Source organism: Gallus gallus, chromosome 28 (genome assembly GCF_016699485.2).
Source record: "Gallus gallus isolate bGalGal1 chromosome 28, bGalGal1.mat.broiler.GRCg7b, whole genome shotgun sequence".
Lineage (NCBI taxonomy): Eukaryota > Metazoa > Chordata > Aves > Galliformes > Phasianidae > Gallus > Gallus gallus.
The window spans coordinates 898,866-921,891 of record NC_052559.1 but is presented as its reverse complement, the minus strand read 5'-3'; the positions used below and the strand labels follow the sequence as shown (position 1 = coordinate 921,891).

Sequence of the window (23,026 nt, the reverse complement as noted above, 5' to 3'; positions counted from 1 at the left end):
GAAGGGGGGAAGAGCTCAGGCTCTGCTCAGCGCTTTCTCCCTAAGTTTCAAAGTAATGCACTCCAGGAATGCCTTCAGCACACCTCCAGCTACTGAACTACTTTCGATTTACCTTTGCTTTCTCAGTCATAAGGAGTTCCCGCCCTTTCCAGCAGCTCCTTCTGTCCGTCTCCGTACGGTTACACTGACGGGCAGCAAACGCGGACCGCCTCCGCGGCCGAACCCTTCGCGTCCCGCGCTGCGGAACGGCCGCACTTCCGCCCCTGGAGCCGTCTCGTACTGCCCGCGCGGAAGTGGCGTCGGTACATCGGGACGGTGACGTCACCGCCTCGCGCCAGGCGAGGGTCACACGCTCAGCTCACAAAATGGCGGCGGCGGCGGCGAGCAGCTGCCGGGTGAGCGCGGGGTGCGGGCGCTGCGTCCGCTCAGGGCCGGTTCTGTGGGACTCGGAGGCGCCGCGAGGCTGAGATGGGGCAGCGGGAGCCGCTGCCGGGGCGGGGGGCTGGGGGTGCCCGGAGAGCCTCGGGGCCGGCGCGGTGTGGGGCGGGGCCGCCTCCTCCCGCTTCTCAGCCCTTCTGCCACTCAGGTCCTCGGCCCTCGGGGTCTGCTCTCCCCTTCCGCGCCCTCACCCGCACCGCTGGTTTTCCTCAGAGGCAGCACAGCGACCTGAGCTGCGAGTAAAGCCGAGCGGGGGGAAGGAGTCTGCTTAGGCTGTGTTTGGCTTTGAGCTTCCAGAGGCTCTGGGTTCTGTAGAGCACGTACATTTCCTCAGCTGTCTCAGTCTGGAAAGTGCATTGCCCTGTCGTGGGCTGCGATTTTGATTTTTTGAAAGCGAGCCTCTCAGTGGTTATAGCGCTACTCAAACACGTCAGCAAAGCTTTGTGGGTCATCCCAAGGAACGAGCCTGATGGAGTTCCTCAGCAGCACTCTGAATCTGCTCCCAGCGATGACCATCCGTTTTCAGGATGCTTGCCTTCCTTTCTTGGCTCTTCAGGACTGCTGTCATCTCGTATTGTGTGCTAACTTGAGCTTGTTTTTGTTGCAGAAATGTCTCATTAGTGGCATGTGGCTTATGCCTAGAAGATACCCAGTTCCTGCAGTCCACGGTGGTGCTGTGTACAGAGCGAGCAGGCCTGTCTCAGAGATCAACCAGGTTGGCTAACGACTGAATGTTGTACTTCAGGCTGAATCTGGTTTCCCACTAGAATACTGTATCTGCTGGGTGTGTTTCCAAGCAGCAGCAATTCCAAGCTGAAAGTTTTAACTTTTCAAGGTTCATGCGATGAATCCAAGGATTTTTGTGAGGCTGAATCGAAGTGACAGAGGTCAGGAGTTGTGCTCTGTTTACCAGACTTTCAAGCCTGGTTAGTGTCAGACTGCCTGTTAGTGGCTACTTAGATGTATTCTGTGAGGCACCAAACATATGTTAGACACTTGGCTGTTTTGAAGGGAAGGTGGTACTTTTTCAACGTTGTAATGTAGTTACCAGAACATTTAGTACCTTAGAAGTGACCCAGTACTGGGCTGAAGTAAATATATTTGCTGGCTTTGATGCTTGCTTAATTTCTTCTTGGATTCTGCAACATGTAACAATTTTTTTTAGTCTAGATGTTACTCTTCAGGAGGAAGAAAAGGTTTTATATCAGGTTTTGTGGAAAACATCAAACAAGAATTAGCAAAAAACAAAGAGATGAAAGAAAGTATTAAAAAGTTCCGAGATGAAGCTAAAAAGCTCGAAGAGTCTGATGCACTTCGAGAAGCAAGAAGGAAATATGTAAGTCTTTCTCATGAATTCCTTTGACATTTTCACTGCCTATTTGCTAAACTACTTCTGTTTTTAATGTTAAATTTGAGTGTTTGTGCAAATAAACTACGTAGTGGTTAGCATGCCTACTTTTATGAAAAGTTCTGCTTGGCTGGAAGTACTGACAGGTAAATGGTTGACCTAGAGCGTTTTTTTTTCTAGTGGAAATCCTCCCAGCAGGCTGCTCACTGGACTTCCCAGTTGACAAGCTGATAAAATATGGGGACGTTAAGTTTAATGTTCATAGTGTTTTTTTAAATACTTCTTTTGCATTCTTTGAAGGCTATTAAATGGCATTACTCGCAGTAATTAAATACTTGTGTTGGTTACTCAGTTAGTGTTCACCCTAAGACAGATTTTTATCCAGCTGAGAATGCGTTATATTCTGATTTTTTTTTTTTAGTAAGAATGTATTTTTCATTTGCAAAATGTGTTAGGAGGAAGGATAAATCAATTAATTCTACTTAGGCGTGAGCAGTTGTAGCTCTTTTTGCCCTAAATTAGTGTTAATAGGATATTCTGTGCCCTAAGGTATTTTTGAATGAGTATTGTTTGCCCTCATAACTACATGCAGCGTGGTTTCTTTTTCTCCACAGAAAACCATTGAATCTGAAACAGTGAAAACCTCAGAAGTAATTAAAAAGAAACTTGAAGAAATAACTGGTACAGTTAAAGAGGTAAAAACGTAGCTGTGGAATCACCTTTCCTTAAGAGAGCTCAGCTCTGAGATTCTGTGTGTATTTGAATTATCATTTCCTTGTTTTTCTTGAAGCTGGGTAGTTGTTATCTCAAAGGTTATCACTATTCCAGATTGTAAAGGATAGAGCTGTTATCAAAGCTGCAGCAATTAATGTATGACAGATTTTTTGGTTGGTTGTTGTATGTTGTATAGGACAGGCGTTGCCAGAGTATCCAGCAGCTCCTTTCATATTTGGAGGTTGAAGATGGTGCGTATGGTTCTTTCCTTCTTCAGCACTTATGGAAGAGGATGATGGAAGAGGATGGGACCAAGCACTGAAATTTATGCTCATTAACTTCATTTCTTGTTATGTACTCAATTCGTCCAGACATCAGATGTTTTGCAGTGGTTGCTACAATTTGAGTTCTATCTCTTGAGTAAATCACTGTGGAATTTTCATTATAGCATTTTAAATATGGAGAAAAATTAGATGTGTGCTAGATCCTGGCTCTGGTAGACACAGCCTAAGTGATACAAAGGAATATGTTAGATTGAGAAATGCATTTGCTAATTCTACAGGAAGATCTGGATAGCAGAGAGCTATCTCAACCTCTGCTATGTCTTCTCTTAAGAAGTAGTAAATGATTGTTTTAAAGGAAAGCACTGGAATGTTTTAACTCTGGCATCAACAGTCCTTCTGTTTGAGGTCAGGAAAAACAGTTTTTTTTATGTACAAGTAGCAGCTATTACAAATGTGTATGTGGCTGTGAGTAGTCAGAATTGTTCTGCAGAGCTGTTGGCTGAGTTTCAGTGCCAAGCCACTGTGTCCCAGTAAATCTCTTCTGTGACATATAAACTGTGTGTTCACCTTAGGATTGGTTAGCCCTATTACATGTAGGTCTTTAGCAGTCCTAAGAAAGGCTTATACAAAGTGTGCTTTCACCTGTGTTTTTATGATTTTCTTCTTTATTCTTTTCCAGAGTTTGGATGAAGTAAGTAAAAGTGATATCGGTCGGAAGATAAAAGAAGGTGTGGAAGAAGCAGCAAAAACAGCAAAGCAGTCAGCAGAGTCAGTGACAAAAGGAGGAGAGAAATTAGGCAAGACAGCAGCCTTCAAAGCTATTTCTCAGGTACACCTCTCGCACCTTCCTGGGACCTAGTGCTGCAGGCACAGATCATTTGAACCTGTGCTAAATATAAAATTAGATACTGTGCTGTTACAACTTCAATACAACCATCAGCCTGCTATCCCAGACATAACTTGTTAAGTAGAAAACCTTGGTACTGCTGTCTTTGTCCATACATGTCAATAAAGAAGCATTTGTGTCACCACCCTCTAACCCTTGTTAGAGGGTGATGAAGCACTGGAGTAAGTTGCCCAAGGAGGTTGTGGATGCCCCATCCCTGGAGGCGTTCAAGGCCAGGCTGGATGTGGCTCTGGGCAACCTGGTCTGGTGGTTGGCGACCCTGCATATAGGAGGGTGATTGGAACTAGATGATAATTGTGGTTCTTTTCAACCCAGGCCATTCAGTGATTAATTCTATGATTCTGTGATTTGCTGAGTAAGAGAGATGAGAATAACACGTGCTTTTATCTTTGTCTCTTTCCTTTGGCAGAAACAATTTTAATTTTTATGGGAAAGACAAGGGAACAGTAAATCAACCTAATAGAATTGCTTTCCTTTCAGGGAGTAGAAACTGTTAAGAAGGAAATAGATGAAAGTGTTTTAGGGCAGACTGGTCCTTACAAACGTCCAGAGCGTCTACGGAAAAGAACAGAGTTCTCAGGCGAGAGGATTAAAGAGGAGCGAATATTTGAAGCTAATGAGTACGTATGTCATGTAATTTAGGGCAAATCTTTATCAGTTTATACATAGAAACGTCTTAAACCTACGGATCAGATTAAAAATCAAGTGCTGAAGTGAGCAGAGCAGGTAGATCTGAGGGCAAGGTTCTACCATAAGTTTATGATACTGAATTTTCTGATAGTCAAGCCGGGCATTTAAAAATGTAGGGTGTGTACATAGTGTTCTGTCTGACTTGCACTTACTACATTTTCTCAGTTCTAACATCTTGCTATTGAGGTGTATTTGGCAGGGCTAAGTCTAAGCATCTTTGCTGTCTTCAGTGCCTTGCCTCCACTAAATCATGTATTTTCTATGCTGTGTATCAGCCTCAGTACTACTGCATGCTTCAGTGATAGTCATCAGAATATTAATCTTTTTACTCTCTCACCTCCAAGTTATTTGTTCACAAGTTCCTCTCTTCTGTACTTTCTAGGGAAGCCATGGGTATGGTGCTACACAAGGACTCAAGATGGTATCAGCAGTGGAAAGATTTCAAGGACAACAACGTGGTCTTCAATAGTAGGTGTACCAAAGACAAAGTATTAGCATACTATTTTCTCTGATCTGATTCTTGCCGTGTGGGATCTGATGCCATTTGTGCAACTAATCCCAACAGAATGCTTATCACAACATTGTATTGTTATGATTGTTGCTGTGAGGTGACGTGAATGGGAAGTATGCATAGTTTGCAATACTGCAGTCCCCCTAAGTTGCCATCCCCCCGGTCAGGCATTGTCTTTGGTCAGTCTCACTTGCTGTATGTACCAAAACTAGCTTTCACAATTGTTTGAAGAACTCTGGATACACCTTTACACATGACACATATAAGTGCATGTCACAGGGTATAGGTCAGGCAGGTCTACTCTCATCCTTGAGCTTATTGTGAGGAAAAGTTTTGTTTTCAGTGAGCTGATTTCTGTTGTCATCTGCTTAGGACTGTGGAACGTGTGGGACTTTGCCTCATTTCTTTGTATTAAAAAACAAACAAACAAAAAAAGAAGTCTAAGAATACTGAATACATGTACTGTGCAGCAGTTCAGGCAACACTGCAGATGTGGCTGCACCAAACTCTACAACTTGTGTTCTCCTTTTGTGTATTCCCTGTATTGAGAACACTGCAGGTTGTTTTTTGCTTTTTTTTTTGGTTGGTTTGAAGCATAGGCTTCAACATTCCAGTTGTTAATTGACATGGTGGGAAGAAGTTGCTTTGTACTTACCTGTTATCTTGCAACTGTCTTCTGTGGTTCTGGTCTGTTAATTATGTCCAGAGACAGATAATGGAGAGAATGGGCTTGTTTTACCCTACTTTGCTGCTGCTGTGCTCATCTGTTTCAATGGGTTTGCTTTCTGCTCCCACTCTCAGTCATATCTTCTTTCTGCCTTCAAGATCTTGCTTTGCAGGAGTTCTCCTTGCACAGAATCACAGAATTGTAGAGGCTGGAAGTACCTCTGGAGGTCATTAAGTCTAACTCCTTGCTATAAAACAAATTCCCTACAGCAGGTTGCACAGGAAAACATCCAGCCGGGTTTTGAGTATCTCCAGAGAAGGAGACTCCACCACCTCTCTGGGCAGATTGTGCCAGGGCTCCGCCACCCTCACAGTAAAGAAGTTCTTCCTCATGTTTGTATGAAACTTGCTGTGTTCAAGCTTGTGCCCATTGGCCCTTGTACTGTCACTGGGCACCACCAAAAAGAGCCTCTATCCTCTTGACACCTGCCCATTTGACACCTCCCCATTAGATATTGATAAACACTGATTAGATTCCCTCTCAGTCTTCTCCAGGCTAAACAGCTCTTAGTGTTTCCTTGTATGGGATGGGAGATGTTCCAGGCTCATAATCATCTTTATAGCCCTTTGCTGCACTCTCTCCAGAAGTTTCCCATCTTCCTTGAACCTGGGAGTCCAGAACTGGACACAGCATTCCTGATGTGGCCTCTCCAGGGCAGAGTTGGATCACCTCCCTTGCTGTGCTGGCCATGCTCTTTTTAGTGCACCCCAGATTTCCATTGGCCTTCTTGGCCACCAGGGCACACTGCTGGTTCATGGCCACCTGCTGGCCACCAGGATACCCAGATCCTTCTCTGCAGAGCTCCCTTCCAGCAGGGCAGCCCCCAGCCTGTACTGGTGCATGTGGTTATTCCTCCACAGCTGTAGCGCACTGCACTTGCTCTTGTTGAACCTCATTGGATTCCTCTCTGCCCAACTCTCAGCCTGTCCAGGTCTTGCTAAGTGGCAGCAGAACTTTCTGGTATGGCCCCCTCCTCTTCTCAGCTTTGTATCATCAATAAACTTGCTCAGAGTGAACAAGACTGGGCCCAGCACCGACCCCTGCGGAACACTGCTGGTTACAGACTGCAACCAGACTCAGACTGATCAATGAGCTCTGCCTGTCAACCAGTTTTCAGTCCACTTCACTGTCCACTCTTCTTTCCCCCACTTCCTAAGCTTCATTACATAGATGTTGTGGGAGATGTTGTTAAAAGCCTTGTCGAAGTCCAGGCAAACAACATCCTCTGCTCTCCCCTCATCTACCCAGCTCGTCATGGCATCACAGAAGGCTACCAGGTTGGTCAGACATGATTTCCTCCTGGTGAATTCATGTTGACTATTCCTTATAATGTTTTTCTCTTCTGCTCACTTGGAGATGGCATCCCAAGTAAGTTGTCCCGTCACTGTCCCCAGGGATGGAGGTGAGGCTGGCTGGCCTGTAGTTCCCCGGGTCCTCTTCCTTGTCCTTTTTGAAGACTGGTGTGATGTGGGCTTTCCTCCAGTCCTCAAGCACCTCTCCCGTTCTCCGTGACCTTGCATAGATGATGGAGAGTGGTTTGGCAGTCATTTCTGCCAGCAGCTTCAGCACAAGTGGGTGCATCCACAGGTGAGGAGAGGGGGCTGAGTGGAGCCCCATGGCAGCTGCAGTTTCTTGCAGGCAGTGCTGAGCTCTGCTCTCTGTGGACAGCAGTAGGAAATGGCGCAGGGAATGGCATGGAGCTGTGCTGAGGGAGGACAAGGGGGTGAGGGAAAGGCTCTGCCCCAGAGGGTGGGGGGCATGGAGCAGCTTCCCAGGGCAGAGGGCATGGCCCTGAGCTGCCAGAGCTCAGGGAGTGTTGGGACACCATCCTCAGCCAAAGTGTTTGGGTGGTGCTGTGTGGGGCTGGGAGCTGGACTCACGGATCCCATGGGTCCCTTCCAACTGTGATAATGTTCATGTGAAAGGAACCAATCCCATGGTTAATGACAGCTATAAAGAGATGAGAACATTGCATGAAGGTGAGGAGAAAACTAGCTTTTGAAACTGAAACTTGTTAATCAAGAAAGAGATTTAGAAGAGAACTGTCAGGTTTAATCTGCTTGCTCTTCCTTGTTCAGGAACTCAGTGGAAGGACTCTGTGCTAACATCTCTTCTTGTTTCAGGGTTCTTTGAAATGAAAATGAAGTATGACGAAAGTGATAATGCGTTCATTCGAGCTTCCAGAGCTGTCACAGACAAAGTCACTGACTTGATAGGTAATGTGTCGTCATTGCTATGAAACTGCATGTCCAGCCTTCTGACTCTTGCTGTTAGTGATGTCCTACATGTGATACTAAGCTTTAGGAAAGAGTCTCAAGCTTTTTAGTATTTTGCATGGATTGTTACTCAGACATTCAGTGCAGCAACCTGCTGTTGGCAGTATGTTGGCACATGCTTGTGTAGGGTAAATCTCAAGTGTAACTCAGTCTGTTTCAAGATGACTCTTCCTTCCCTCTTTCTAAAGCCCAAGATCCATCTTTTCTCTTAGTTTCTGGCAGCAGTTGTCATTCTGCTGGTCTCACTGAATTGTTTTATCAGGTGGATTGTTCTCGAAGACGGAAATGTCAGAGGTTTTGACAGAGATACTCAAAGTGGATCCATCCTTTGACAAAGATCGTTTCTTAAAGCAATGTGAGCGTGATATAATTCCCAATGTCTTGGAGGTAAGGTGGGGACAGAATGGGATACGTTCATTTTATTTTTTTTTCCTTTACTGTGGAAGATTGCATGGAAGATTTTTCTTTGTTTTCTAATGATAAAATTAAAAGCTGGGGCTGTCTTTGCTTCTGTAGCATCCAGATTTGCACAGCGCCCTTCATAAAATAGTCTTAGGAATAGGAATTGCAGAGTCACAGAATGGCCAGTGGTTGGATTTTGCAGTTTAGTTGAAAACCATATCTCATCATTTAATAACCTAACAAAATTTCTTTTGCACTGGAAGGCAACTGGCCTCCTTCTCCCACAAGAAAAAAGAGGGATCAGAGTGACCTAGGTGAACAGACAGTTCTGAGCTGATATCAGCTGTTGGTGAAAGGGAAGGAGTGGGGGCCCCTGCACTGCATGATTCTGAGTGATCTGTAGCTACCTGCTAAGAAGAGCAAGTCCTGACAAGTCTGAAACAATGTTTTTAAAGGCTGTGGTATAAATACACTCAAAGTTATGCTACAAAGTGCCTACATAACTGTAGATGTCTGTAGTTTTTCTTGCTGTCACATTGTGTCAGAAAAGACAGCAAAAGGAGGAAATTCAAAGAGGTACAACAGAAATTGTTTGGAGAGATTTGTAAGAGATTGGCAACACTGAGGCTTGAGGGGAAAGGAATGCTAAACGAAAGCACAGTTATTTTTGTTCACCTTGCAGTGCAGTGATGTTGGAAGTATGTATGGAAGTATGTCAAACTGATGCATGCCAGTAAGCACATCACATACTTCTCATTCTCTGGTTGTGAGGTAGCAGTGTGGGATGAACTGAAAAAAAGTAGCAAAAGCAATACTTAGAGATACAGATAATCAACCTGGTGTGTGTTTGTTTCTGCCACTGCTTTCTTTGTGGTGACTGACTGCTGCATGTATCAGAGATATGGCTGGAACTGTAATGTCTGCAGTGAAATAAGACCTCCCAGGATTTCTGGGTAGTGCACATTCTGGCAGTGGTTTAGGATAGCTTGCATCTTCATTATCTGAAGATTTATATACATCTGCCTTAGTGTGTGTTTACAGAAGGTCTTATTGCTGCTCCTCTTTGTTAATTCTTCTTGCTCCTTTCCTGATTCAGGATGTAGGACTTAAGGCAGTTCGCTGCTGAAACGGCTGATGCTTCAGTTCTCTGATATGGCATATATTTCTAAATGCCTACATTTTACTGATTTTTTTTTTTTTTTCTGTCTTAGGCTATGATATCTGGAGAGCTCGATATCCTCAAAGATTGGTGCTATGAGGCAGTAAGTAGAGTACTAGAGTACTCAAAATGTCTAAAAAGGTTATGATTCTTACTTCGAAGTAGGTGTGCTGTGCTTTCTTTGCAAGCTGTGTGGCCATTGTGACTGTGATGCTGCTTACCCACTTTGCCTCTCTGCTCCTCCATTAAATGTGCTCATGCTGTAAAGCTCTAATGTAGTCAAGTATGCACTATGGACTTCTGGAGTAGAATGGATGTGAGAGGAATGCTGTTTAGAGAGAGATAATTGAGATCTAATCCCGAATGAGTCTAACTAGCTCCAGTTCTTCAAAGCCCTGCTTGATTTGATTGGACTTTAGTAGAGCCTTTGAGGGTTGGTGCACTGTTCTCTACTGGTGGTGACTTCAGAATAAGGCCCTGGAATTCAGAAGTCTCCAGGATTTGAGGAGTCTTTCAAGATCTCAGATTATGGGATTTTGTGGAGTTCAATCAAATTAGTGCTTAGCTCCAGTCAATTTGGTGCTTCTGCAGCACCAACTCATGTGCTTCCAATTTTATTTAACATGGGCTCAGTATTACCACAGCTGCCTGATTTTCCTGGAGCTGTTGGAGTGCCTTGACTCTGGGCTGTTTTGGGGAGGCTTTGTGCAAAGCCAAGTGAACACACAAAGCCCTCTTAACTTACTTCAGCTTTTAAGGAGCCACTGGAGCCTGAAGCTATGGAGGAATGACAGGAAAGACAGTGGCTCTCTGTGATCAGCTGTGTTCTAGCATAGCTGAGTGTGAAGAAACATGTACAGCAGTGACTGATCTTGTTGGCTGTGTATGTCCTGTATTCCTCTGTAGCTTGGAAACACAGAATGGTTTGGGTTGAAAGGCACCTCTAGATCTCATCTGGTCTGATGTGCTGCTCAAGGAGAGGACACCTCAAGTTTGCCCAGGACTGTATCCAGATGGTCTTTGAACATCTCTGAGGTTGGGCATCCCCACTGTGGTGATCCCTCACCTGCCCAATAAAGAAGTGCCTCCTGATGTTTAGATGGATCCTCTTGGTTACAGTCTGTGCCTCTTTTCCTGGCGCTGATCAGAACCCCGAGATGGGCTGAAAAGGTGCAGAGATGTTTGAGCTGACCCTGGAAGGTGATGATTTTCTGGTGGCAGTCAGGTTGTCCCTGGGACTGTTACCCAAACAAATCTCCGCTGTGGTATCCCAGCAGTCTTTGTAGGCTCAAGTTTTTCTGAAATTTCTGTATAGGTATTGTACAGCCTGTATATCTGACTGCAAAAAATGGAATTTATTGGTGAGATGGTGAATTTACTTTTCTGCTGGTATAGGTTTTGATCACTGGATGCACTTCTTGGAGAAACGAATATGAATTGGTTGTTGTTCAGTAATCATATTGTTGTCCTTTTAACTTTATGAAAGCAGATCTTTACCTGACAATAGCATTTAAGCATGAAAGGGCATTTGTTCTCTTCCTCTCTCTGTTCCAAAATAGTTCTGTTATTGGCAGTGCAGACCTGTGCTTCTTTAAAATAAAGAATGTAACTGCTTCCCAGTCACAGCCACCACCAGGGGGCTGCAAGTTCACACACTGGAAAAGACTGGGCTTATTATTATTATTTTAATTCCTGTATTTAAATTTTTGGAGATTGTTAGTTATTAGCATCTTTGTAGCAATGTTGCACAGTACAAGAGTAAGATATTAAAGAATTCCCCTTATTTTCAGACTACTTTAATGTTTCAAGCCACTTTTGAGATCATATCATAGGATTCCTTTCAGATTTCTAGTGGGAAGTAATAGATTTACTGTGGTCTATAAAACATGCAAACCCTTCTAGCGGTAGTCAGAAATTGCTCATAAGACTCATCCATAAAAACAGACCCAAGGAGTAAATGAGAGTTCTAGAAATGAGAGTCCAGAAGATGGGAGACTCTTTGAACAGAGCCATGCTGAAAGTGTTAAGGTTGTGATGCTGATCACTAACATGGTAGAGTACAAAGCAGTAAGGCAGGTAAAGCAACAAAGCTGCCTGTGCCTGTTGTCCCCAGAATCCCTGTTCTGTCATACCAGCTTTACTCTGGTGACTTTCTCAGTATACTTCTGTCAGGTATTTACATTTGAATGCTTGTGATGAAGGTTAAAAGATCAGTGTTCGGGGAGTCATGGTAGGGACTCCTCCTGTTTGCTTGGTAGCTGCCAAGATTGCTGTGAGAATGCTGAAATTCAAATCCCAACAACAATTCTTGATGCATAAATAATGAAGCATATGTGCCTAAAGGCAGCCAGGAAGAGCTGGTCTGCCTGCAGGGTCTGGCTGGGCGTGAGGAAAACAGCTTCTCCCTGTCTGCTGTCAGATCAGAGCTGCAAGTGCCCTGGCTCTCAGGTGCACTCAGTATGTATATTCGCTTGTAACCAATGATCTCTTGTTCTATCCAGGGGAGATGGGATTCTTAGGAAAAATTTGGTTATGTGAAGCACAGAGCATTTGAGCTGGCTTGCAGGGTATATTGCAAGATGTACGTGTTCAGTATGTTTGCAAAAAAAAAAAAAAACTTTTATTCTCATATTTTCTGATGGTTCTCTCTAAGCAGAAAATTCCTTTTTCTTTGACAGAGCAAATTCAAACATGTAACACAAGTTTGTTGCTTCATTTAGACTTACAGTCAGCTTGCTCATCCAATCCAGCAAGCCAAAGCCATGGGTCTCCAGTTCCACTCCAGGATTCTCGACATAGACAACATTGATGTGAGTGTCCTCTTCTGTATTTCACCTTGGGGGGATGAATTAGAAACTCATGGTTTTGGGGATTTTCTTCTTTGCTCTGAGACTATTTCGCCTCATGTTACTCTGTTTACCATGTTTGCTATGGGAGGAATGGATCATTGTTGCAGGAAGAGAGACATGGGATGGGTTCGGAGAAGGAATTTGTTACTATGTGATCAAGCCTAAGTTATGACATTGTGGTTTGCCTCATCTGTACCAGGGCACCTCGGTCTTAACCACCTGCAAAAACTGAGAAAGGCCAATAGCACTGATCCAGTGTTTTCCATGAAGGGCTTTGTTGATGCTTTTTTACGTGTCTCAAGGCTGTGCAGTGCAGGAGCAGTTATCAGAGACCTAAGTGCTGCTCTGTATGGTTGTATGGGAGGTAATGGCACTGCTGCCTTAAGAGCTGTGTTGGCAGCTGAGCAGTCACAAAATGTTTGCACAGTCATTATGCTCTCTGCTCTCTGTATTCTTCTTTACTCTGGAGCCCAAAGTGTTACTGTTGTACTTAGCAGTGAGTCTGCTGTACTGTCTTCATTTAATTAGGTCTTTAATGATATCTGTCGCAGTACTGCAGGTTTCTTTTGTTCGATGACAAAGGTGTCTCAAAAAGAAATTCCCACTTTTTATCAGGTCTTTTATATCCCAAAATGATCTCTGCCTCAGAGGATGTGTGTAAGTGGAGGAGAGGAATGGGGCAGTTGTACATTCACCCTTTGAAACACACATGAGAGCTCCAGAAACATCTGAGGAGATGCCCTACAAAAAAGATTGAAGAGTTTGCCTTCTGTAGCCCTGCAAAAGAGCAGTGGCAGTTGACTTGCCTGATGATTGCACAGGAAGCAAGAAAATCATTGACCCATTAACAGACAGAAAGCTTCTCAGGACCATTGGTGCCTGATTTTATCTCTCATCCATCTAGGTTCAGAGGACGTCATGCCTCTTTGGCAACTCTGGGCATTATCTGCAAACATGTGCCAAATGAACAGGAAAATGTATGTGGCATTGACAATTCTCTTGAATGTCCAGCAGTAAATAACATGTTCTAACAAAATCAAAGCTTTGGGAGTAACAAACGTGATGGCCTTTTTCCTGAGCATCTTACTTAAATCTGAAGTTTTTCTCTGTTAATAGAATCTAGGTGGCTTGATTTCCTTGTAAGCTGAGTAACTTTTTTGGTGTAGATAGGTAGGGTCGGTGCTCATTAGTATAGAGCTCTGCACTGATTCTGAGTGGTGTCTGGAAAGACATTTTGTTATATACGTGTCTTGGATGTCTATTTTTGCATAAAGTTTCTCAAGGAAACTACATTATCCTAGCTGAAAAATGACTGACATAAGACGTAATCAGTGCAATTCATATTACACTCTCTGTGTTGCAAGAAAGGGACATAAAAGGGAGATGATTGTTTAAACGTTTAAATGCATTTCCCTAGAAAAGGTTTATGGTACTGTGCTGAGGGATCTTGTCCAGAAAAAGCGTTTACTGAGTTTGAAAATTAACATGGAAAAGATTTAAAGGAGTTCACATTCTGCAAAGTTTGCAGCACTGAAATTAAAATTAAGTCTTTAAAATATCAACGTATAAACTCATGTTCCGTGCTTAAGGACTTGAATTTTAGATACTTGGCTAGAAGGCATTATCATAGGAGGTCTTGGGTTGGAAAGGGACCTTAAAGACCATCTAGTTCTAACCCCCTGCTGTGGGCTTGCTGCCCCCACCAGATCATACTGCTCTGGACTCCATCCGTGGCCTTGGGCACCTGCAGGGATGGGTTCACTTCTCTGAGCAACCTGTGCCTCACTGTTCCTTAAGTACAGTTTCTTCCTAATACTTAATCTAAATCTTTCTTCTTGTAGTTTAAATCCATTACCGCTTGTCCTACCATTATCAGATTGTAAAAAGTCAGTGTCTCTTCTGCTTATAAGCTTATAGGTTATAAGTATTATAAGTGCTTATAAGTACTGGAAGGCTGCAGTCAGGTCTCCCCAGAGCCTTCCCCTCTCCAGGATGAGCAACCTCAGCTCCCTTGGTCTGTTCTCATAGCAGAGGTGCTCCAGCCCTCTGAGCATCTCTGTTGCCTCCTCTGGCCCCACTCCAACATCCTTCTTGTGCTGGGGGCCCCAGGCCTGGGCGCAGTACTGCAGGTGGGGCCTCATAAGGGCAGAGCAGAGGGGGACAGTCCCCCCACTGCCACCCATCTGTTGATGCAGCCCAGGATACTGTTGGCATTCCAGGCTGCAAGCACACAGTGCTGGTTCATGTCTGGCTTTTCATCCACCAAGACCCTCAGGTCCTTCTCTGCAGCACTACTCTCAATGAGTTCTTCTCCCAGTCTGTGCACACATGTGGGATTGCCCTGACCCACGTGCAACACCTTGCACTTGGCATTGTTGAATCATTGTTGAAGTTCACATGATCCCACTTCCAAGGTTTTCCATGTCCATCTGGGTGCCATCTCTTCCTTCTGTTGTATCAACTGCACCACTCAGCTTGGTGTCACCAGCAAACTTGGTGAGGGTGCGTTCAATCCCACTGTCTGTCTATTCGATAAAGATGTTGAGGAGCACTGATCCCAAGACAGATCCCAGCAGGACACCACTTGGCCTCCACCTGGACATAGAGCTGTTGACAACAATTTGGTTACAACCTTCCTACCAATTCTTTATCCACCTAATTGTTCAGCCTTCAAACCCATATCTCTCCAATTTATAGATAAGGATGTTGTGTGGGACCATGTCAAAGGCCTTGCACAAGTCCAGGTAGATGACATCACTTGCCTTTCTTTTGCCTGCTTTAGTTGTCTCTCCATCACAGAAGGCCATCAGATGGGTCAGGCACGATCTGTCCTTGGTGAAGCCTTGCTGGCTGTCTTGGATCGCCTCCTCATCTCATGTGTGCATTAACATCTCTTCCAGGAGGATCTGCTCCATGATCTTCCTAGGCACAGAGGTGAGACACAGTGGCCTGTAGTTTCCCTGATCTTCCTTTCTCCTTTTCTTATGAATGGAAGTGATGTTTCCCTTTTTTTCCAGTCACTGAGACTTCACCAGGCAGCCACAACTTTTCAAATGTGATGGAGAGCAGCTCGACAACCACATTAGCCAGTTCCTTGCAGACCCTGGGATGCACATCATGGGGCCCCCTGGTCTTGTACACGTCTAGTCTTATCAGCTGTTCTTGAAGTTGCTCTTTGCATTGCAGAATGACTTGGGCAAGTTCCAGAAATCCTGACTGGATTTCCAGAATTCCTGACTGGAATGGTGTCAGTTACTGCAGTGCTTGAGAACTGATTCCCTCTCATTAAGCAAGAGAGCATTGCAGAAGTGAGTTCTGTCATTCGTTACCAGGAAGGCTGGCACCTCCCTCTAGAGCAAGATGTTGGGAGAATGCTTTGCAGGAAGGCTGGTAGCATGTGTTTGAACAGAGAAGATATGATCTGATGAAGAAAACTGAGTTCGGTGCTGGGGGAGAGCAGGCTGTGTAGCTGTGCTAAATACTTGGTGCTTCTACATTAATCTGCAAAAATACTGCATTTTCTAATAAAGTTTTCTTTAATTGCAGCTGGCCATGGGAAAAATGATGGAGCAGGGACCAGTATTAATCATCACTTTTCAAGCTCAGATCGTGATGGTAATTAAGAACCAGAAAGGGGAAGTGGTAGAAGGTGACCCGGTAAGTGATGCTCACCAGCTGAATGTGGCTGCCTTAGGTCCATCTCTAGCCATGTCAGTTATGGATTGAGTTTGTAGCAGCTCCCTATAGCAGTGTGTGGGTATTTCAGTTTTGCTTATCCACATACATTATAGTTCACTCACACCATATCCTCTGTCATACTCTAAAGGCATTACTGAGTACTTTTGAGAACTTTTCTGCGGTGTTGTTACACCACCATCTCCAATAGACTACTAAATGGTCAGTGATTGTGATATGATCTCTTGCTGTGGTTTAGAATGCTCATGTGCTTGCCAATGCAACTAAGCATGTTGCTATTTTATGAATTCCATTGTAATGGTGGTGCCCACACCATAGACAGGAAAGCTGGGCCCTGTAGGGTTGCAGCATGTCTTCTCCACCAGTGTGTCTTGCAGATTTCTGGATGACACAGAGCTAGAGTATGAAGCAGCTGACTTCAACACAAGTGACTGAGAAAATGGGTAGAGCAATAGTAACTCTTTGTACCACAATAAATTAACTACAGTGCCTTTGTTCTGCATGCTCCCTGCACCTGGGAAGAACAGACAAGTTCTCTTTTGCAAGTGGTGCAATTCAGATAGCTCCATACTTAAGGTAACATACATACATCTGAGTTATTAGCTTGCTTTTGTGCATTACAGTCATGACTCTGGATTTTGGACCAGAGCTAGCTCTCATTCTTTCATCTTGGAGAACTACAGAACAAGCATGGGCTTGTTTGCAACTGCCCACACAGAAAACCTTTAGCTCAGTAATTCAGTCAGTTCAGCAAAATCATCTGGGTATTTACAGGTGAAAACAACAGCTGCCCATATAAATCAACTGTTATCACCCACAGCAAAGTCATTGCCATGTAGTTAGGTGAGGGAGTGAGTTTCTCTGTTTTCTAGGCCATGACAAATACTGAACTAAAATTAAAATACTCTTAGTGGTGGACAGATGAGAAAATGAATGAAAATCTGGAGGGAATAAGAAAGCTGTGACAGGTGGAATCATCCTTGCTAGCTGCCCTGCTTGTATTTCTCTGCAGTCTTATTACAGACCTGGTGGTGTATATATTAAAGGGCTGGGACAAGACGGTAACTGATAGAAACCTCATAAAACTCATTAATTGTGCTCCATATGTTTTCTTTAATCAGTGTTAGCTTCTTCAGGTGGGCAGCCTAGATACAGCTCAGTTCTGTGAGTCTGGGTGCTTGTTGCTGTGGCTGTTCAGGCCTGTAGGTTCTCCTCAATCAGACGTGCTTTGTAGACAAGGCTGCAATAACCTGAATTTAAATTGGCTGGCAGAAGATGTGCTGGCTGTGAAATCCCATTCAGCTCCGTGTGAGCTATTTATCCCTGTCACACTCTTGAAGTGCTACAGCCCATTAGCTGAACATTATCTTGTATGAGGAGAATCTACAAACATCTGGAAGGGACACAGAGTTGTAGATAATATTAAATTCACAGTGAGGAGAGGAACTGGAGTTAGGAATGCAGGCAACATCACCTTCCTGTTCCAGTTCCTGCTGTGCCTGGCCAGCAAACTCCTGGTCTGCAAAGCAGTTATGTGTGGGTTCTACTCCTTTGGCACTCTCTGGGACAGAACTGAACTGTTCTACTGTGGGTTAAAGCTTCCTCACACAGATTCCCCCCCCAAGCCTGTTATTTTTTTCCTCCGTCTTCCTTTCATAAAGGGCAGTTTAAGAACAGAGCACAAAGATGCTTGGCAGTCAGGCTGGAGTTACTGAAGCCATTTGTTAGGAAACTGGGAACGTCACTGGAACCAACTGGAAGTAGGAACTCTTGTTTTCAGCTCTTGCCTCACTGTGTTGGCACAAAGTGCCTCCCAGAGCTCTGCTGAAACCCTCCCATATCCAGTTGTGCTGAGTACTGTGCATCATCTGTTTGTCACCTGGGAACCTCTGACAGGGTGATTGGACAAAGATACGAAGGACTATGAAGTACTCATTGCCACCAAGGTAGAACATAAGGAAATTGTGCGGTTTGACAACACTGCTTTTGAATGAAGGCAAAGGATTTGAAATGGAGGGCAGAGAATTCATGTAGCATAGTGGAGCTGGGAATGTTAGAAGTATATTAATGTAATAAGAATTAGACAGATCCATGGCAGATTGTGCATTCTGCAAGTCCAGGTGAGTCTGAGTCCCAGGAAATCTCTGATCCTTCCTTACTGAGCTGTGTAGTGCCTGATACAAATTCCTCTTTTTCCCTGGTGCATCACGTATTGACTGTCTTCAAGGGCAGTAGTCTATGAATAGGCAGGATTTTATTTCTTCTAATTTTTACAAGGAAAAGGAGATGAATGAGAATAGCTTAAATAAAAGAATAACAGAAAAAGAAAAAAGATAAGGTAGGATGAAAACCAGATTGATGTGTGGTCTCTGGAAGTGCACTAACCTTCCATAACCCAAAATCACTTTCTTAAGCAGGCAAAAGTTCTGTTGTTTTTCTTTTCTTGTCTCCTCTGCTATTCCTTCTTACACATCCCCATCATCTGTGCTACTCAAATTGATGTCACTTTCAACCCTTCTAAGCATAGCTGAGGCACGTGAAGCTGCTGAGACACTGGACAAGAGGAAGATGGCTTTTAGTGTAGGATGTTTCTAACACCTGCTGCAATGCAGAAACTTTCCCCTCATCACACTTAATTGCAACCTAAATTGCAACCTGTAAAGATTGATGCATTCAATCAAAAATGTAATAGTTAAACTCACAGCTGGGAACTGAGCTTAGGTTGGTCCCCCAGTGGTGCTTCGTTATCTGGAGGGAACACTTTGCTTCTTGGTGGTTGGTGTTGTGTTCATTATGCATCTCGTCCACCACAAATGTTCTCGAATTCACTCTATTGTGAACTACTGGAAATAAGCCAGATAGGCACGGTAGGTTGTGTTTTAGGGTTTTTGTTTTTTGGTGGTGATGTGTGTATTTGGTTATGTGTATTTTGTGTACATATTTTTAAAGATTCTTTTGTTCCTTTTTTTCCTGAAAATGAATTGATATAATCAAGTGCTTATATCCAGTGATGAGAAGGTTTAAGAATAACTTTTCTCACTGCTGGCTGGTGATGTATCTGACTTCCATGCAGATATGGAATCACCAAGGTTGGAAAAGACTTCCAAGATCATCCATTGCAGCTGCCCACCTAGCACCAATGCTGCCCACTGAACCACATCCCTCATTACCACACCCACACGTTCCTTGAACACCTCCAGGGACAGTGACCGCCCACTCCCTGGGCAGCCCATTCCAGCACCTGACCACTCTTCTGGGGAAGAAATTGTTCCTAACATCCAACCTGAGCCTCCCCTGGCACAACTTTAGGCCATTCCCTCTCATCCTTTCACTGTTACCTGCCAGAAGAGGCCGACCACCACCTCCTTTCAGGCAGCTGTAGAGAGAGAGAAGTTCTGCACTGAGCCTCGTCTTTTTCAGAGTGCCCCATCCCATTCCCTCAGCTGCTTCCTGTAGCTCTGTGCTCCAACCCTTCAGCCCCACTGCCTGATGGAGAGAGGGTGCAGCTCACAGACTGCTGTGGGAGAGTTAAGGCTGTAGCTGTGAGGAAGAGCCTTCAACTCAATAGAACGTCACAGACAGCAGTAGAGCCTTACAGTCAAACCAGATTGAAACCAGAAATCTATATTCAACGGTGAGTCAGATATTACTGAAGTCACCATCCCTGGCAGTGTTCGGGAGGTATCTGGATGAGGAGCTATGAAATATGGTTTAGTGGCTTGTGATAGTAATGATGATGGGAGGACGGTTGGACTAGATGATCTTGTAGGTCTTTTCCAACCTGTGATTAATGATTCTGTGATTCCGTGAAGTTGGCAGGGGTGTCGGTTAACATTGGTCAGGCACAGATATTGGGACATCCTAATTCTGCTTTCAGAAATGAAAAGATTACAGGTTCCTAATTGTTATAAATTTCTAACCATAATTAAGTAAACATAAAAGCTAAACTTACTTGGGATTTTGGGGCTTAGAACCTAGAGAGAAAAATCACAGTGTTCTCTGGAGGGAACGTGGAGCATCTCCACAGCCAGAACTGAGGTCGGGGGTCTGTGACCATGATGCAAGCTCTAACAAGGATTTCCCTTCCAGGACAAGGTTCTGCGGATGCTGTATGTGTGGGCACTTTGCAGAGACCAGGATGAACTCAACCCCTACGCTGCATGGAGGCTATTGGACATTTCCTCATCGAGCTCCGAGCAAGTTCTCTGAGATGAATTGCATCCGAGAGCTTTCTGTCCCTCTCTCAAAGCAGTGCCATCTCTGAACTTTCACCAGTCTACTGCATGATGCACTGTGGGGGAGGGGGGCTAGAGTGGTTCTCTTTCGGAAGAATGGGCTATTAGGTGTGCCATCATTATACTGCTCCACATTATGAACTGGACAAGTCTGATGTATCTGCCTTACGCTTTGCTGTGTAGCGATTTGCACTGTAAGGATGTATGGTAGATTGTAACTCGAATGGTCTAAGACACTTGCAGCTGCTGTTGGCTCCTGTTTAACTGGTGGGTGAAGGAGGATGTTTGGGGTCCTGTACATTGACCAGTGCTTCCAGTGATGGGCAGAGGTGGATACTGATGAGCAGCACAGTGAGATGTGACAGATCTAGTTTCAATCCGCTGTCATCCTCTGATGGCCTTACATCACCTCTGAGAAGAGCTTAGAGGTGCTCTTAAGGCATGTTGGTCTCATTCCAGCAGAAGCCAAGAACCTTCTGTTGCTGCAGTGTCTTCACCAAACCAAATACAATCACGTCTTTGCACATGACTCTGTTGGAGTGGAACTGAGTGAGGATGGAGAAATATATGTCAATATATGTCCACAGCTTTGCAGGGAGAATGTTGTTGTTTCTGGTGTTTTTGTTCTGTTGTGTCAGTGGGTACTGCCAAATGGTACACAGCTGCATTTCTCCGGGGGCTGAGCTGGTGATGTGGAGGAGACAGACTCCAAATGGCTGCAGGGAACTGGGCAGGGCACTGAAACAGCAACCAGGAATAGGGTTAGACTGAACAGCAACAAATGAGTAAGCAAACCGCAGTAACAAGTAGAACGTCACCTCTTGTAGCTCAGTTATTTATGTGAGGTGAGAAAAGAGGGCTTGTCCCACTTATGTGCTGTCTAAGATGCATTACAGCACAGCTCTCCTCACCAGATGGGTCTGTGCTTCAGAGGGACAGCACACCTGTCCTGGAGATCGGGTAGCACAGGGAAGACATGGGAAGGCAAGCAGCGTGTGCAAGGACTCTTGGTTCTGAGCTTCTGCTGGAGACTCAGTTTGGAAGCTGACCTGGGGGCCAGTTCTTCGGCTGCCTTCTCTTAGTGGAAAGTAATGTTGAGGGGAAAAGAAAATGGATGTGGAACAGGAAATCAAAGGTCTGATCTGCTGTGCTCTGTGTGCAAAACAGGGTGTTGCAGGGCAGCACTTGCTTGACGTGGTTATTAAAGAGAATAGTTGCCAGTTGTTCCTCTTCTTGTGATTGTCAAGGTCAGTTCCTTTGAAAGGGAATGGGATTTTAGCACAAACCTTGAGTGAGACATTCAACTTCTGCGGCAATTCTCTTAGAGTGAGAGGTGATGTGTGCAGCAAATTCAGTAGCACAGTGTCCTCTCCCACAGCACGTGCCCCAACCTGCTGCCTGGCTGCCTCCTCCTGCACTCAGGGGCAGCTGTGAGATACAGTCCCAGTTTTCTTGTTGGTGTTATTGTGTCAACTGCCCTACTCAGCATGTTGTCTGTGGCTAATTGCTGGGAGTGTACTCAAATCCCACTGTGTATGTATTTGATAAAAATCTTGAAGAGCACTGGTCCCAAAACAGGCCAGTTGTCATTGGCCTTCTCCTGGACATAGAGCCATTAACCACAACTCTCTGGCTGCGACCTTCCAAGCAATTCTCAATCCACCCTTTGAACAGCTATCTCTCCGATTTGGAGCTCCAATGAGGAGCAGAACACCTCCCTCCTATCACAGCATCTGAGCCTCCATCTCCATCATTCTGTCACACTGCTGACACCCATTTGATTGGGGCAGGCTGGGGCAGATGCTGATCACAGCCGATCACTCGCTGTCCCAGTCCCAGGGTGTGCAGGATTTGCCCTCCAGCTGTGTGCAGGAGTGCTTTGACCTGTCTTTATGCTCTTGTGAGATACCAGGAGACACTGCAGCACTGGAGCAGGGGTGTGTCCAGCTCCTCCCCAGTGCTGGTTCCAGTCCCACCCAAGTCTGTGTGGTCAGCAGCAAAAGCATGTGCTGTGTTAGTGCTGCTCTGCTCTGAGACACCTCTCTCTGATAGCACCTCCTGGTTACCTGACATTGCCAGTAGCCACTGTCTAATGAGACAGCTCAAGCAGAATGGTTTGTGGTTGATAGAGCAAATTCTCAGTTAGAAAAAGCTATTTCTCAATGCAGTCACCACCACTAGCTGTCTGTTTTCACCAGCAATGAATGAGAGCTGCATGCTGTGTTCACCAAAACATGCAGCAGCAGAGATGACCCACTGTCACTGAAATGTACCACCTCCACTGTGCTCACATCCACTGTTTGGTCTCCACAAACGTTCAACAAGTGCCCATGTGGGTGCCATGTGTTCCACATGGAGGAATTCAATCATGCCCCTTTGCTTCATCTCCACTCCCACATCAGACCCATTCTGTCGGACTGCCCCTCTGCTGCCATCTGTCACACATCAACAAAATGTAATGGAATATTGGTGGGAAGGTTCAACCTCTACTGCCATCCCACCAATGTCACCTCTGACATAGTGAGCTGACGTCATGAAATAGGAGGCATTACTTTTGGAGCAGTTCTTGTAAAATAAATACTATAAAGAGAGCAAACGTGAAGGGTGAGGTGTTTTTCTCAGTTGAGAGAGGTCTTATAAAAGTATGGTGAAGAGATAGGATCAAATTGTTGAGTTGAATATCCAATTGTAACTCTACACATTCCTTCTGAAAATTCCTATGTCCCATATTTGTGTCAGTGGGAAATGCAAACAAAAGTTGATGGAATCAAAATGGAAAGCATGGCTGTG

The 23,026-nt window shown here is 44.7% G+C and overlaps 1 protein-coding gene across 1 annotated transcript; it reads left to right on the top strand.

Annotated features, from left to right (window-relative positions):
- The first annotated feature begins 335 nt into the window (after positions 1–335).
- TIMM44 (translocase of inner mitochondrial membrane 44) lies at positions 336–21,455 on the top strand. Its single transcript, NM_001286163.1, has 13 exons — positions 336–395; positions 1,046–1,153; positions 1,604–1,774; positions 2,401–2,481; positions 3,464–3,613; positions 4,172–4,311; positions 4,764–4,849; positions 7,743–7,835; positions 8,158–8,282; positions 9,509–9,559; positions 12,177–12,266; positions 15,852–15,962; positions 20,091–21,455. Exons 1-13 carry the CDS (start codon positions 366–368, stop codon positions 20,208–20,210), a joined length of 1,356 nt encoding a protein of 451 aa, NP_001273092.1. The 5' UTR covers positions 336–365; the 3' UTR covers positions 20,211–21,455.
- Positions 21,456–23,026: the final 1,571 nt, after the last annotated feature.